General features: G+C 38.4%; 5 protein-coding genes across 5 annotated transcripts, besides 1 other annotated feature; 1 reads left to right on the top strand and 4 right to left on the bottom strand.

Annotated features, from left to right (window-relative positions):
- Positions 1 to 224: 224 nt before the first annotated feature.
- Positions 225 to 674, bottom strand: BEWA_025890 (signal peptide-containing protein; the record flags this gene model as incomplete). The annotated part of the gene is made up of 1 exon (XM_004829349.1): positions 225 to 674. One exon carries the CDS (start codon positions 672 to 674, stop codon positions 225 to 227), a length of 450 nt encoding a protein of 149 aa, XP_004829406.1.
- Positions 675 to 2,314: 1,640 nt separating this feature from the next.
- BEWA_025880 (hypothetical protein) lies at positions 2,315 to 3,715 on the top strand (the record flags this gene model as incomplete). The annotated part of the gene is made up of 1 exon (XM_004829348.1): positions 2,315 to 3,715. The coding sequence occupies one exon, from the start codon at positions 2,315 to 2,317 to the stop codon at positions 3,713 to 3,715; it is 1,401 nt and encodes a 466-aa protein (XP_004829405.1).
- A 286-nt stretch (positions 3,716 to 4,001) lies between these two features.
- On the bottom strand, positions 4,002 to 4,409 carry BEWA_025870 (hypothetical protein; the record flags this gene model as incomplete). Its single annotated transcript, XM_004829347.1, has 1 exon — positions 4,002 to 4,409. One exon carries the CDS (start codon positions 4,407 to 4,409, stop codon positions 4,002 to 4,004), a length of 408 nt encoding a protein of 135 aa, XP_004829404.1.
- Positions 4,410 to 4,521: 112 nt separating this feature from the next.
- Positions 4,522 to 7,899, bottom strand: BEWA_025860 (reverse transcriptase domain containing protein; the record flags this gene model as incomplete). Its single annotated transcript, XM_004829346.1, has 1 exon — positions 4,522 to 7,899. One exon carries the CDS (start codon positions 7,897 to 7,899, stop codon positions 4,522 to 4,524), a length of 3,378 nt encoding a protein of 1,125 aa, XP_004829403.1.
- Positions 7,900 to 8,427: 528 nt separating this feature from the next.
- Positions 8,428 to 14,418, bottom strand: BEWA_025850 (reverse transcriptase domain containing protein; the record flags this gene model as incomplete). The annotated part of the gene is made up of 1 exon (XM_004829345.1): positions 8,428 to 14,418. The coding sequence occupies one exon, from the start codon at positions 14,416 to 14,418 to the stop codon at positions 8,428 to 8,430; it is 5,991 nt and encodes a 1,996-aa protein (XP_004829402.1).
- Positions 11,872 to 11,895: a microsatellite.
- Positions 14,419 to 14,874: the final 456 nt, after the last annotated feature.

Here is a 14,874-nt window from a genome sequence, read left to right as displayed (position 1 = left end):
ATGAGTTTGGAATGTTGAATAAGGAGTATGCATTGGAAAGATTCTAATTGTTGTATATACATGTAAAGAATACTACCATTAATTAATATGCACATTCTCATTGGAGTGTGAGCAATGTTACCGAATCATAGCATTTCATTATTGATAGACGTCCATTAAAATTCCTGTGGATCATCCACTGTATGCTCTAAGAAGAGAGACTGCTAGATTAATGCCGACTTTTATCACCATAGTGCAAATAATGATCCAGAGGAAGAGGTAGTAGTCATACCACTCTTGAGACCATCTAGTTTCTTTTCATAATCTTTCTTCTCAATAGATATCCATTCACCGTTATCATTCTTCTCAAAGTACTTATCAGAAGTTTCAAGAAAGAGTACAAGTAGTGAAGAACTCCCTTTTGATAAGAATTTTGCTAATAGACACTTTTGACCAACTTCAGGTTTCCATAACTCCTTGCCAGCATCAACAACCGAGGAGATATGGCCACTCTTCGGTTCGTATGTAATACTTTTTAATTCTTTATCATCCTTTGTCGTCATATTTAACTTGTCCTTATCAGGACTTGCAAGGTCAAGAGTAACAGTTTTGCTACCTCCAAGACAATCAAACCACCCTGCACTGCATAACCTTACCAAGCAGACCGCCCATAGTAGTGCTGAAAGAACCTTCATGTTGTAGAGTCCTTTCTACCAAAATAACAATTAGAGTCCTATTGTAAACAAAGAGTAGTTATAAGCATTCAGAAAAAGAAACAAGAGAAGCATGCACTCGTATTATGTTGCAGATATAATACACACTGTGTGTAACATGGAAAGTAGAGTAAGGAAAACAAAGACCTTTGTCTCAGGAAATTATGAAAAATAGTAAAGTGTAAGATATCTCTGATCTTTTAATAATACAGTGGAGAGAAGAGAATAGAAATGGAATCCAGGAATGTATAAAACGGTGGGGATAAATAACAGTTTATACAGGCATTCATTCCTCCGGATCACCAAATATTACCTCGAGACTTTAATACTTGTGGGTTGACTGTTGTAATGCTTCACAGATATACTCTGTTTTAGGATGAATGGGCATAGCTTATAAAGGATGCTTGTAAGGTACCAAAATATCCACCTCATAAGTTGAACATGTCATTCCTCATCTTCCTTATCTTCAGTATTTAAACCAGTGCTTCCAAGGGTATCTGTAGATAATTATCATCCTAGTATCCAAAGTGTTCTCTGTATGCCAAGGTGCTTTGGACAGACAGATGAAGGAAGAACTACTCAGTATTCTTCCATCTAGAAGACCTTCATTTTAGCAATAAAGTCATTAAGTTTCTTCTGTAGAGTTCCATGGTCCTAAATCTCCAACTTGACAGCAGTACCTACTTTCCATCATCCATTAGTGTCTCATATTACCTGACCTTTGATTTTCCTCTTGGTCACATTCTTCATCCTTAATTGAGCATGCACTCAATGTTTGACCTGTATTGGAGCCTATGCTGGTTTTGGAAAATCTAACAAACTACCATTTATACATCTGGAGAACATGTAAAACTTTGAATACGTTAGATCTTATTATCGTGAATGGCGTAGTAGATGGCATGAATACGTTAGAATAGTACTGAGTGTGTAAAATGATACCAGGAATAGAGGGGATCGTGATGGATAAGACCCTTGTTATTCTCGTGCAGTTGAGCCAAAAGGTTTCAGTGTCCTCTCCGGAACCTAGCTTCACAGTAAAACAGTAAGTTTGGTAGCACCAAATTAAACTTCTCTAGGTGTATATTTTATATGGGTTTTGGCTCTCTAGCCTCTACTCTCTAATATCACATGTAAACAGGGGGATCATATGAAGCACTGGTTTAAATACTGAAGATAAGGAAGAATGTTCTACTACTCGGGAGAGTAGGAGGCATCTCCCCAGCCTATTTCTCCACAAACTATGCCTGTGAATCTGGATGTTCATCTAACAATGGAACATTATTGTGACTACTAGCCTATCCTTATGAGAGTCTCCAGGTAATACTCGATGAGAAGGAGGAATAAATGCCTGTATAAACTGTTATTTATCCCCACCATCTATCTCCATATTCCTGGGTTATCCTGCACATTATTCCGTTCTTACGCTAATAATTCCCACCTGTACTAAGACTCTGCTACACTACTTGAAACGTTGGCAGAGGAAGAGAGAGGTACATGATGGGTAGGGAATGGATTATGGTAGGATAGTGTGTAAGATTTGTAGGATAAAGAGGATAGCATGAGGAAAGTGCTGGAGGATATTGCTGGATATATGTACTATAGACTGTGGATGAAGATGTAGTATGAGCGAAGAGGGTGTCACCATTGACATTAGAAAATATCCTGGAGATACTCATGTTCGTGAAGACGGTAAAGGAGGTCACTACTACACCAATGAAGATGGCAAAAGGGTCAATTTAGCGGTAGAAGATTACCCTGATAGGGATGGCACATACACTAAGTTCACGCATATTCCAGCAGATGGTGAACTTGGAGATATCAAGTATGATGGCGGTTTTCAAATTATAATACCAGCACCGACACAGGGATCCAATATTTCCGTCTACTATTGGAAATATGACAAGATACATTACACTCCACTTGTTATTCAGTCAACTTGTGAAGATACCTCAGTTTACTATACTACTAATAATGGTCTTATATGGAGAAAACATGGAAGTATAGATGCTAATAATCTCAAGAAGAATCTGGATGAGCAGAACTGTGAAAGGAACAGAGCTCATGCCATGGATATTTCCAATAGGGGTAGTTATACTAGGAATCCTTACAACTGTCCTAGTTGTAAAAAATACAAAATATACTCATTCATTGACCTTAAAAGTCAATGCATTGTACATGACATTATTGGGGGTTCCTCTTTTATTTCCAGATTCTTTGAAGGGGAAGTAGAACAAACTGGATTCACACAACTTACTGGCATATCAGACATCAATGTTTATTGGTCCAAAGGACCTATTAACAAACCTCTTCTTATCTACTTTTTTATGAACAAACAGCACCGGTATAAAAGGTATTTGGGAGACACCGACTGGGAGGTAGAGACAAGTTTGGATAAATCTCCCTGGATTAATTATCCGCAGGATGTACAGAGCCTCCTTAATCAGTATACTACACCTAAAGTAATTTTGGATGCCTCTTATACCGATGAAAATAAGGCTACATATAAACCGAGAAGAAATACTCTCAACTTCAAAGTTTCCAAAAAAGATGTTTATCAAACTAATTATTTACAGTATAGCCACTTTAGGTATGAGGAGGATAGTGAAAGTGAAAGTAAACCATTCAAGCTCAAGAACATCGAACATAAAGGGAAATTACTTGGTATAAGCTCTGAGGATCTTCTAACCGAGGTATCTGTATTCTATTGGAATGGAGATGCTCAGCATAATAAACCACTACTGGTGGAGCTGGTTGTTAGTGGTAGGAACAAGTACACCTACTACAGAAAGGCCAATTTTTATGCAAAGGCTTGGAGCAAGATTACTAATCAGGAAACAAATCGACTTGAGGATGAACTGAAGACCACACTTGATGACCTGAAGATTATACACTTTCCTGAGTCATCCCCTGACGTCGTTACTATAGTTGGAGCATCTCTTGGAACTGTAGGTACAGTGATAACAACGGTTATAGGAATATGGAAATGGCCTGCTATAATGTCATTTCTAATCACTTATCTGTAAAATAGACTACCCACCCTTGGTAGGCACTGCTAGAGAACCTACAATTTTAATTTTTGGTATCTTGGCATGGAATATATTACTAGGTAGTATATGGCGAACAGAGTACTTCCAGAGAGTCTAAGGAAGAGTCCACAGAGCAGACTACAGGAAATGACCCAACAAGAACAGAAACAACTAATATGAAACAAGAACAAACCAACAAATTAAGACCAACTAGTCAGTACCCATTCATATCAATTACTAATTAGCCTGCCCTAGGTGTAGGGGTTGTGTTATATGTGTGTTATTAGTTTCTACCCTTGTAGATCCTACGGATTTTCCGTAGGTTTTGGGGGCCTTCAGACCTTCTAGAAGCAGCGGTTCTTCTACGTTTTATTTTCTTCCTGATCCTTATTACTCGGTCGCGAGAGAATTCGAGTTCGTTTTCCACTTCTTCCTCTTCAAGAGGTTTTTCCTCTTTGTCGAGGTTTCCGAGGAACCTTTCGAAGATGTCTTCCAGCTTTTCTTCTGGTTCTCTTTCTTCAACTCCTCTTCTTCGATCATGAGTTACCGAATCTAAGGTGGTACGTAGTACTCTAGTCTGCATGTAGGCTCTGATTTTTATGGGCACCGCGATTTTCTCTAGGTGCTTTGCGTGGTATTTTGTGACCAATCCATCCCAAGAGTATACTATTGGAACGGTGCATGCTGGCATATTATGGATGCCTCCACTTCATTTGGCAGCCTCTCATATCTCCTGTTAATGGGATCTAGTGGACAGTTTACTCCTCATTCCTCAGTGTAGACATTCTTCCTTATCTCCTCCATTACCATTCCAGTCTATTCTTCGATATCCTGACGTCCGTCTTAACAGCAGTATCGATCCTAAGTTCATTTGTACCGTCAGTAACTGTCTCCTGCATCACATATCCTTTTATTTTCTTTCTTTTTATTAGATTGAACATGCGGCACAGGTGGAGAGATACACATTTCAGAACTTCGTTGTGTCGTCTGGTGTAATCAAAGGCTAGTTTACGTTCACAGCATGTGGCCAGGTGGTCTACAGTAGCTGTTGCTCCTTTGCAGTGTTTGCATTTGTCATAGTTTCCCATGAAGATGTTTCTGTCTTGGAGAGCGCAGTAGGCTGCTTCGTCTCGGGCTGAGATGTTTCCATGTGTTAGCCAAAGTGCAGATTCCTTCCTATCAATTAGGTTGTCTCCATTCAGTTGTTTAAAGAATATAGGGTGACATCTCTTTTGTGAGAGTGAGTGGAACAGACTTCTCCTTTGCATCTCATTGATATTGTCATCTCCGATACGTAGTCCTCCATTGTTGACGTTTTCGTATTTGCGTCTAACAAATCCCTCTATGCGTGACATATGGGTGAGGTCTTCATTTTCGATTTGCATAATCAATGCTCGACGTGTGGATGTCTCACTGCCTTTTCTCAAGGTGTCCCAAAAAGTTAGCAACATCTTTTCAGATCTAAAGGTTGCTGATGCTAGTCCCCGTCCACATTGGTCTCTTTTAAGGTAGAGTCTTTCAGGGGATGCGTTTAGGTAATGTATCCTATGTTTGACCAATATTTTGCGGATGTCCAAGTCTAATGCCTCAAAATCATCCGGTAAAAGTCTTAGCAATCCAGTGTAGTAGTTCAGGAGGGACAAAGCAAACATATTTATTGCCTTGAACATGTTTCTCCCGTTCAGCTTGGTTTTTGCTAATTTTTCAACCCTTGCCAAAATTTCGGCTCGGATTTTTTCCCATGACTCCAACGATGGGATGCTTGATCTGTCTTCCATTATACCCAGGTATTTGTACATTGCAGATCCTTCCAGTAATACTGCAGTGTCTTCACAGAGAGGCGAGTTTGTAGCCGACTTTTCTCTGTTTATTTCCAATCCTGAGGCTTCGCAGAACATTTTGACCTCATCCGTCATTTTCTTTAGGATTTCGTCAGTTTCAGCGAATAGTTTAATATCATCCATGAATAGTAGGTGGTTCAAGCCATGTTCCTGTTTTTCTCCAATCTTTCCTTTTACCGTTGGGTAAACTGAATGTAGGATTTTACTCAGGGGATCCATGCATAGTACGAATAGTAGCGGTGATAACGAGTCTCCTTGAAGGATTCCTCTCGTTACCTTTTTCACCATTATAGGTTCTTTCCCACATCTAACGTCTATTGTCCATCCACTAGTGATATGCTTTATAAAGTTAGTAATCCAATCTGGGATATTCAGGTGATCTAGTACGGCATGTAAATATTTATGGTCTATCGAATCGAATGCCTTTCTAATATCGAGCCATGATGTTTTCAGATTGTTCTTGTGCGCCCTGTTAATTGCAATGTTCAACAGTGCTTGTTCCTTTGCCCCTTGGACTCCTTTAACCGTGGCCAATTGCGCTTCCGACAGCAATCTTCTCTCCTGTACAATTCCAATTAACACTCTGTAGACACATTTTGTTACCAGTTTGTACAAGTTAGACATGCAGGTTATCGGACGGTAGTTGCTTGGCGTTGTTTCGTCGCTCTTCTTGATCAAGTATGTTATTCCCTTTCCAAACCATTGAGGTATCTTATGGGGTTCCATGCATGCTTGTTTTGTTAGTTTATACAAGAAGGGGTGCAAATGTGTTGTTCTCTTAATGAAGAAGTTGTATACTCCATCGACTCCACATGCTTTCCAGTCTGGGAGTCCTTTTATGATCTCATAAAATTCTTCTTCGGAGATGAAGTCTTTCTCTTCCCTTACAACTGTAGGGTTGAGATATAGGTACCTTTCGAACTTTTCTGGATTTATAGTTCTGGCGTCCCACACAGGGGACCAGTGTATCTCCATTTCCACTGGAGACGGGTGATCTCGAGATTGTCCTTGGTTCAATAGATTTCTGAAGAATTTTTTCGTGTTCTTCTCGAAGTTGCTATTGTCCAAGTTGAATTGTATCCTCTCTTCACTCCTGTCAATTTTTGTTTGGTATATGAGTATATTATTGTCTAAGGCTACTTTTTCTTCGAGTCGGTGTTGGGGGTTTTCCAGAATCTTCCCTTTGTTTTTCATGTATTGTATAGCCCGACCACGTTCTTCTCTGTCAATCAGTTCCTTAGTGTACTTGAATCCTGCTATCTTAAATTCCATGTTTTCCTTCCAATTGGAGGGTTCCCATTCCTTGTATGTTACGTGGTGATATGACAGTTGGACTGCTTGCAATATTCTTGTGGCTTCTGAGAAGTCTCTTGGTTGATTTGAGATTTCTAGTAAGTAGGATCCTAACTCGTCCAGGATGTACTGAAATGTTGTTTCCTGGAATCTCTGTGAGTAAATCTTGTAAGTCCTTTCGGCCTCCTCGATTTCATATTGTTCCATTAGGACCAGCTTTCTATTTATATCCTCTTTGATGTTTATTTTCCTACGTAGCTCCTTTAGAGAGTTCTCCGGGAGTTCATCGGCTCGCAGCATGAGCTCTTCATCAGAGGGTAGTTTTAAGTGTAAGTTATTTCTTAATCCTTTCCTAGCCAGATCTTGGAGTTTTTCCAAGTCTATATCATTAGAAAATCTTGCCTTATAGGCTTCGTGGATGTGTTGCCATCCGAACTTTGGGACTTTACCTAGGCTTTGTTGGACCTTGTGCAATACACATGCTGGCCAAATCTTCTCTGGTTCGTCCGTACCATCTAACATTACTTTTAGAGCTATTATTTTATTATTTTCATTTTCTTTCCGCTGCTGTTTAGAAGGTCTTTTGTTCCCCTGTCTATTCTGGGTAGTTGTACAAGTCGCCACCTGTTTGTTTAAATAGTTGTTTTGATTATATTCAGGTCCACATTGCATTTCACCCGGGGCTCGAGTTAACCTATCTTGAGCTGCGTTGTTGCAGAATTCTTCTTCGTCTGTGAAGCAGGATGTTCTATCAGACGATCCTGGTTCTTCTATCGGACTAGAATCTTCTGGTAATTGCGAATTAACCTCTTTAGGTTCTAATACTCTAATTGAATTATCGCTTGGACTTGGCGGAGTTCCTGTTAGCAGGATTTCGACCTCATCAGCTTGATAGTTTGGAGGTGTTAGGTCGATGATTTCCATTTGATCATCTTCCTCTTCACTTATCTCCATTGGCGTCCAGAACGCCTCACTAGAAGCAGATTCTGCTTCTGTAGTTGAGTTTTCACTTGTTACAATTAGCATTTGTGTGTCATCATCACACATCTTTTGATTTAGGCGCGGCGACCTTCTCGGAAGGCTACCTTGACTGAATGGCGAGCCCTTTTGTATCCTTTTTGCGGGACTCATTGTTTAAATTAGCGAATTATGGAATACAGTGGTTTTTAGACGGCCTTCTAGCCGTTCTTGGCTTCCGAGTCCTTATTTGGAGTCAGAATTGAATTATTCGAATATATTTAACCATTTATCTAAGTGTGTAAGCCTAAATTTATCGGAAATGTCTCTAAAGTGGACATTTCCTTTTGTTCGTTCAGAGTCTCTTATTTGGACTTTAAATTTCAGTTTTAAGACATTGAGAGATTGGTATGTTTATATGAAAAGATATATTACTTTATTTAGATTCATAGCAATCACTCAGTTTTTACAAAAGATTGAGACTCTTCATATCAACAAGATAACAATCTCAAAATAAATCTTGAAAGATTTGACAGGAGTAGACAGAGTCTGTAAGAACTATATTTGGTACCGATCATGCTTTTGGTATTTCTTAGAACATACAAGATCTGTGGACCATCATATTTGGCGTACCCATGGATCACCGTTATAGCGATTATAGAGTTTCCATCCTGCTAGACCACTCAATCCTGTTCCACCAAAAACACCAGAGACGATACCATATATGCCATATCCCGCGAGAATTCCAGCTCCGATAGATTTTTCAGGAGTAGGAGTAGGAGTAGGGGGAGGATTACATTCACTTTTAATAGTGCTGAGTACCCCGAGTATCTTGTCATGGTTACCTTCAGGAGCATGACTGGTAGATAGATCAGAACCTACTGTTGTCCATGAACCAACATCAGCATCTGAGCTATTATTCTTATACCAGTAATGAGCAGAACCAGTCTTATAGTAGATGAGTAAGGGTTTGTTAGGATTATCCTTTTCACACATGTATACTTTAACTTCCTCCACATCTAGAATGGGAGTAGAGTAAGTTCCCAGTCCATTGAGTGTTATTATATGAGATCCATTCTTAAAAGATACTACATGAAACTTCTGTCCAAATAGAGCAGGATTCTTGAGAGTGTGACTGCATACAGTATAATTTCCAAGAGATTGGTCACTATCTTTGGAAACTTGCATTTTTTCACCATGATAACCGTCCAGCTTTTGTTTATCATTATATTCACAAGAGTCATATTGTATACTGTTACTACCATGATTATCCCCTGGAACTTTGCTAACATCTATGACAACTGCATTATTGAGTCGGCAATTGAGAAGATGGAGTTTAGCTTCAAGTTTATCATGTATGACAGTATGTTGCCAACTAGCGTTCTCCGTAGGATCAGTATTCTCATAATAAAGTAGGGATTTCCCGTTCCTTGTAATCTTTAGAAGTAGAGGTCTACCTCTATTATAACCTGTCCTAGCGGGTACTTCCAAAGCAGACCAGTAATAAGTGGAAACACTGGTAACCCTTTCTGTTTTCCCTAAGCTACCCCGTGTAGGTTTTCCGTCATATTTGAAGTCAGTAACGGTGAAATAGTTTCCCGGTCTCTCCTTGACACTATGTTTATATTCAGTAAAAGTCCCAGTAACTTTGGGTGTCACATAAATATATTTACCAGAATCGTATGCATAAGAAGAAAGATCTCCGCTATTTTCTCTATTATATATATCGATGGAAACAGAAGGAGGTCCACATTTGCTACCAAGTTTATCAAGAGTCTCAACGATCTTAGGATAGTCATTCTCATTACTCAAGCCAACGGCTTCTCTCCATGTTGTACCTTCATTTTCACTCTTAAACCACTTCTTACTTGAAAGTTTTTCAGAATCTACATAAATGAGCAAGGGTGTCCTCTGATAGTCACTGATGCAAAAGTATACAATTACCTTTTTAACATCCCTAATAGGTTTTCCAGGGGTTTCTCCGAGTTTTATCGTTTGAGTCCTACCACCAGTGAATACAGATATGTTGAATGTGTGAATTAGAGTAGTAGTATAAACATCAGGGTTTAGTTCATGTTTATAGACATGATAATTCATAAGTTCATTGGATGCTTCAGTTATTTCATCAACCTTTACTCTATAATCTAGAGGCTCATGTCCGCTATGACAATATTTAACATTTCTAGTTTCATAAATATCTATTTGAACAACATCATTTATCTCACAATTGAGCAAGTCTAACTCCTCCTTAGTAGGCTTCTCTCCATGAGGTACTCTAAGATTATATTTCTCCCAATTATCTTTTTTAGTGTTTCTATAGTATGTCTTATTCCCAATACTGTCGTGTATTTCTACCAGTAGAGCCTTCCTAGTATTACCAGTCCAGTAATAGGCAGAAACTGAAGAGACCTTGTTATCGGATCCAGCATGAGGAATTCCGCTAATTTCTTTGCCAGTATCATCCAATACTCCCTTTAGTGTGAATGGTGTTTTACCAGGACCTAGGGTGTGAGTGTACCTGTAGAAGTTGCCAGTAGATCCAGTATTAGGATTCGAGGGATATAGAGATCTTGTGACGGTAATGAGCTTACGAGTGGTCTCATCATTATAAGTATCAATAGCATTATCATCTTTTGGCTTCACACCAATCTGAATGGTTACTTCTGGCGGAGATCGTATTTGAGGTTGTACTAGAGCTTGAGGTGAGGATTGATCGAAAGTTACGGTTATAGAACTACCAGAATTACTACAACCAGAATTGCTAATACAGTCTTCCATTCCACATCCAAATACCTTTTTAAGTGCATTCCAATTAGTGCAGCTGGCGTTGGCATTAGTAGGTGTTACATCTGTGAGATCATTAACAATCTTAGTCCAAGGATCTTTGTAATTTCTACCCTTTTTATACCACCCATTAACACCCCTCCCGCTTGTAGCTTCAATATATATCAGTGACGGATTATTGTTACAGTAGAAAGCGTAGATACTAACAGGTCCTTGAATAGGAAATGATATCTCGGCAGCTGCCACTCTTTCCCTAGGAGTACCAGGAGAACTTCCGTTTCGGTAGTACTTAATCTTAGCAAGTCTATCATTTTCACCAATACTGTGAATACTGCAGTAAATCCCTGAAGAAGCGCTAGCCATATTAGATATAGATGCTATTGAGATATTCTGAGAATAAACATTCACCTTTTTATGGCTCTTATTGCAACAATATGGTACTCCTTTTCCGTGGGAAATATCCATGGTAACCGCTTGGTTGAGATGACAGTTAAGGTCATCCAGTTCCTGTTCAAGGGCTTCAGGTGGGAGTGGATCCTTTTCTTCAGAGTGAGGCCTATAATGTTCAACCCAATTGGTATTTCCGATGCTTTTACCATATTTGTATTCTCCGGACTGTATTCTAACTTCAATCAGAAGGGGATTTGTCATATCCTGATCTCCTTCCCAATACCATACTGATAGGTACTCAATATCATTGTCTGAAATCTGTAATTGAGAATAGTCTATATCCGTTTGATTATACGTAACTTTCTCTAGCTTAAAAGATCTTCCACCACTCTTGGTATGCTTGAACTTTAAGAAGCCAGACTTTTCAGGATCCACAGATTGCGCTAACTGGACGATTTTTCCATCGGGAAGAGTATATGTGTCCATATCTCCACTACTGGGTGTCTTCTTTACATCAATAGTGAAACCAGGTGTAGCTTTCACTAAAGCTGATAACGTAGGAATGGCAAATGAATCTTTGTCTTCTACTTCATAAATTTCATCTTCTACATCTATTTCATCAACATTCCCTCCATAATCAATCAAGCCTTTTTCAACAGTGTCATTATCCAAAGTCAGTGTTCGTCCTATAAGTCCTGTTTGAGCATTTAAATTGCCTTGGTTATCTAGTGCAGATTTACTACATGCACCTATAGTATATTTTGTAGCATCCAGAAGATCACTGATAGCAACACTCTTATTTTGAAATTTTAGAGTGGACTCTGTCCAATTCTTACCCAAATGTGTTCTTTCTAGCCACTTTTCATATCCTGCATCCTTTTTAACATGATAAATATATATATATATATATATCGGAAATCCTTCGTTACATGCTGGAAAATATACTGCTACCTTTTTTACATCACCAAGATTCAGCTCGATATTACCGATGTCTTGTTTATCATCACCGTTATATATCGAAGATAGTATGAAAGTTTTCTCACTATCAATATCAGGAGTGTGTTCATAGATTATATAGTTAGGAATTGTGCTACTGGTTCTCTTGGAGTAGATCCTTTTATTTAAGCATTTATCATGGCAATACTTAACATCCTTCTTTGATATATCAATTTTAGCAGCGTGGTTAATTTTGCAACTTACTTTATCTAGCCTTTTGATGAATTGTTGAGTAGGATCTGATTTTTTGACTCCTGAATAATAATCTCTTGATTCTAGTTGATCTATAGGCTTCCATACAGTGCCAGAAAGAGTAGACCTTTCAAACCAATGATGATCACCTGATCCTTGCGGTATGAATTCAACTATGAGAGGCACAGATGGTCTTCTACCCCAATAATATATTTTTACTTGAGAAATAGTATTTAGTGGAGGCTCTATATTAGTATCATCTCCACGAAAGATTACTCTGGAAATCTTTGCATTATTTTTACTGATCCTGTAACGGCCAAAAAAATATTCATACTCTGAGTTTATAGGCTGAGGAGTAGATCCAGATATTTTCTCCATTGTTTTATTTAGACAATTAGAAGTACTTGCGGAGAATATTAGTGGATCCTCAATGTCAAATGGTATCGCATTATTTATCACACAGTTTTGGTGGTCTAATGCTTGTATCTCATCCATACCAGGTAATGTAGTTGTCCTCCATGACAGGCCCTTTGTAGTACCATTTTTTCCATAGTACTTTGGTCCTTTCCCATCTTTTGAAATTCCAATAAGGATAGGAGTATTTGGAGCTCCATCCCAAAAGTATACAGAAAAATCGCTAACATTTCTGTGAGTAGTTCCTCCTATCCTATCTTCATCATTTTGTAGTCGGTGGTCCACATCAAAAGGGACTTTAGTGGCACTATGACTATTCTTAAAAAATCTATATTTGGGATATCTCTCTGTCTTTGTGATAAGTATAGATGTACCATTAGAATAGTATACTTTACTATGTTCTTTACCTGAAGTTTCCTTAATATCGAGCTTAACACCATATATAGAACCTTGCACAAACTGAGGGCAGTCACGTATTCCTAGACTGATTTTAATCTGGTTAAAAAGCGTTATAATTTGATCAGTAACTTTTTCAGGAGTCCGATTAGAGAACTCTACACCATTTTCTTTCCACTCATCACCATCAGTTCGTTTAAACCACCTATTTCCACTATCTAATTCTACATACACTAGAAAAGGGTTTGGGATATCACAAGGAGACATATAGTAAATGAGTTTTTTAACTTCTCTTAGAGGAAGGACATCCGGTTGGAATCTCTGATCTGCACCACCACGGACAAATTTAGATATAACAAATGAATTTTTTCTGGAGTCGTCACTTGGAGTATATTCGTAAGAAGAAATAAGATATGTTTCCAAGGTCCTGGTAAATATACTGGTGATCCTATTTTTGTGTTTAACAGTGTTAGAACTGTGACATTTAGTAACTCCAAATTTTATGTGAACAACTCCATTAATATTACAGTTTAGAAGATCGAGCCTTTCCTGAAGTTTTCTAGCATTTCCGGATAGGCTATCAGATTCTTGTCGGCCCAGTTGTTTCCACTTTTCGTTTTTTTCGCTTAACTCTCCAATATTCTCAAACCAGAATGACACACCACTCCCTAAAATTTCTATTAATAGAGGATTATCTCGTCGGGCGTCTCTATCCCAGTAATAGACTGATATATTTTTGATGTTTGCATCATTAATTGGAATGGGAATATAGTATGTTTCTCCATTATCTTTTCGTTTATAGGTGATTTTCTTACCATTGTGAGTAAGAATGGATTTATCAGTAATATTTCCATGTCTATATTTTGTATATCCTGATACACCTGGTATATGGTTTTCTTGCACGATGCTTCCAGTTACTTGTTTCTGACAAATAGGACACATATAGCTGTATCTTCCAGTATGCTGTATATCTATTTGATGGTATCCATATAACCTACATCCAACATCAATCAATTTTTCATTTAGTTCAGAACAGGAATCATAGTCATCGTTCCTAGGATAATTGTCAGTGCTACCGATTCTCCTCCATTTTTTATGAGTATGATGTCCGGCATTTTCATACCAAAACGTATTTCCTGTGCCAGTTTGAACCCTTATAATTAGTGGTCTCTTAATAGTACTTCCAGGTTCATATTGACTGTAGTAATATGTTGTTACAGATTGCAACTTGGTGAATGAGATGCCACTTGTGGTCTCAAGTTTTATGGTTTTCCAGTATAATGCAAGCTGTTTACTCCCAGCGTTGTGGGTACAGTGTCCATACTTATCCAGTTGAGTAACATTGTCTTCTCTTTTAGCTGTTATATCTTTTTCCTGGTTTGCATAGCATGTGCACGTTGTATCGCATTTCTTGGAAATATCAATTAGTGTAGCCATCCATACTTTTCCAGTTATTTAATCCCTTTCAAATCTTCTGTTATACACTTTTAATTATGTGATACCAGGTTATATCCATAGTGCTTCATCCATTAGTCCTTTCCATTCATCCTCCCTCACAACTAGCTCACCGTCAGAGAGACTATCCACAGAACAAGATGAACAACTATCAACACAGTCCTCAGTAGTACAATCAACACTCACGTCAGTAGAAATTAGTTCGTCTATCCAATCATTAACTTCCACCGAGTCCATGAATGTCTCAATAGACCATATGACCATACAGTAAAGAGCATATAATGAGAACCATGTACACAAAACCTGTTACGATTTAGTCGACAATCCCTACCGGGTCCTAAAGAATGTGTAATCTCTGAGGTGAACTTACTGGAACATTGTCTTCTCTATTATACTAGACAACCATTACAACCGTCTAGGAGGAGAGAATCATCTCAA

Source organism: Theileria equi, chromosome 1 (assembly GCF_000342415.1).
Source record: "Theileria equi strain WA chromosome 1, complete sequence".
Classification (NCBI taxonomy): Eukaryota; Apicomplexa; class Aconoidasida; order Piroplasmida; family Theileriidae; genus Theileria; species Theileria equi.
This window is presented reverse-complemented; position numbering and strand designations above follow the sequence as displayed.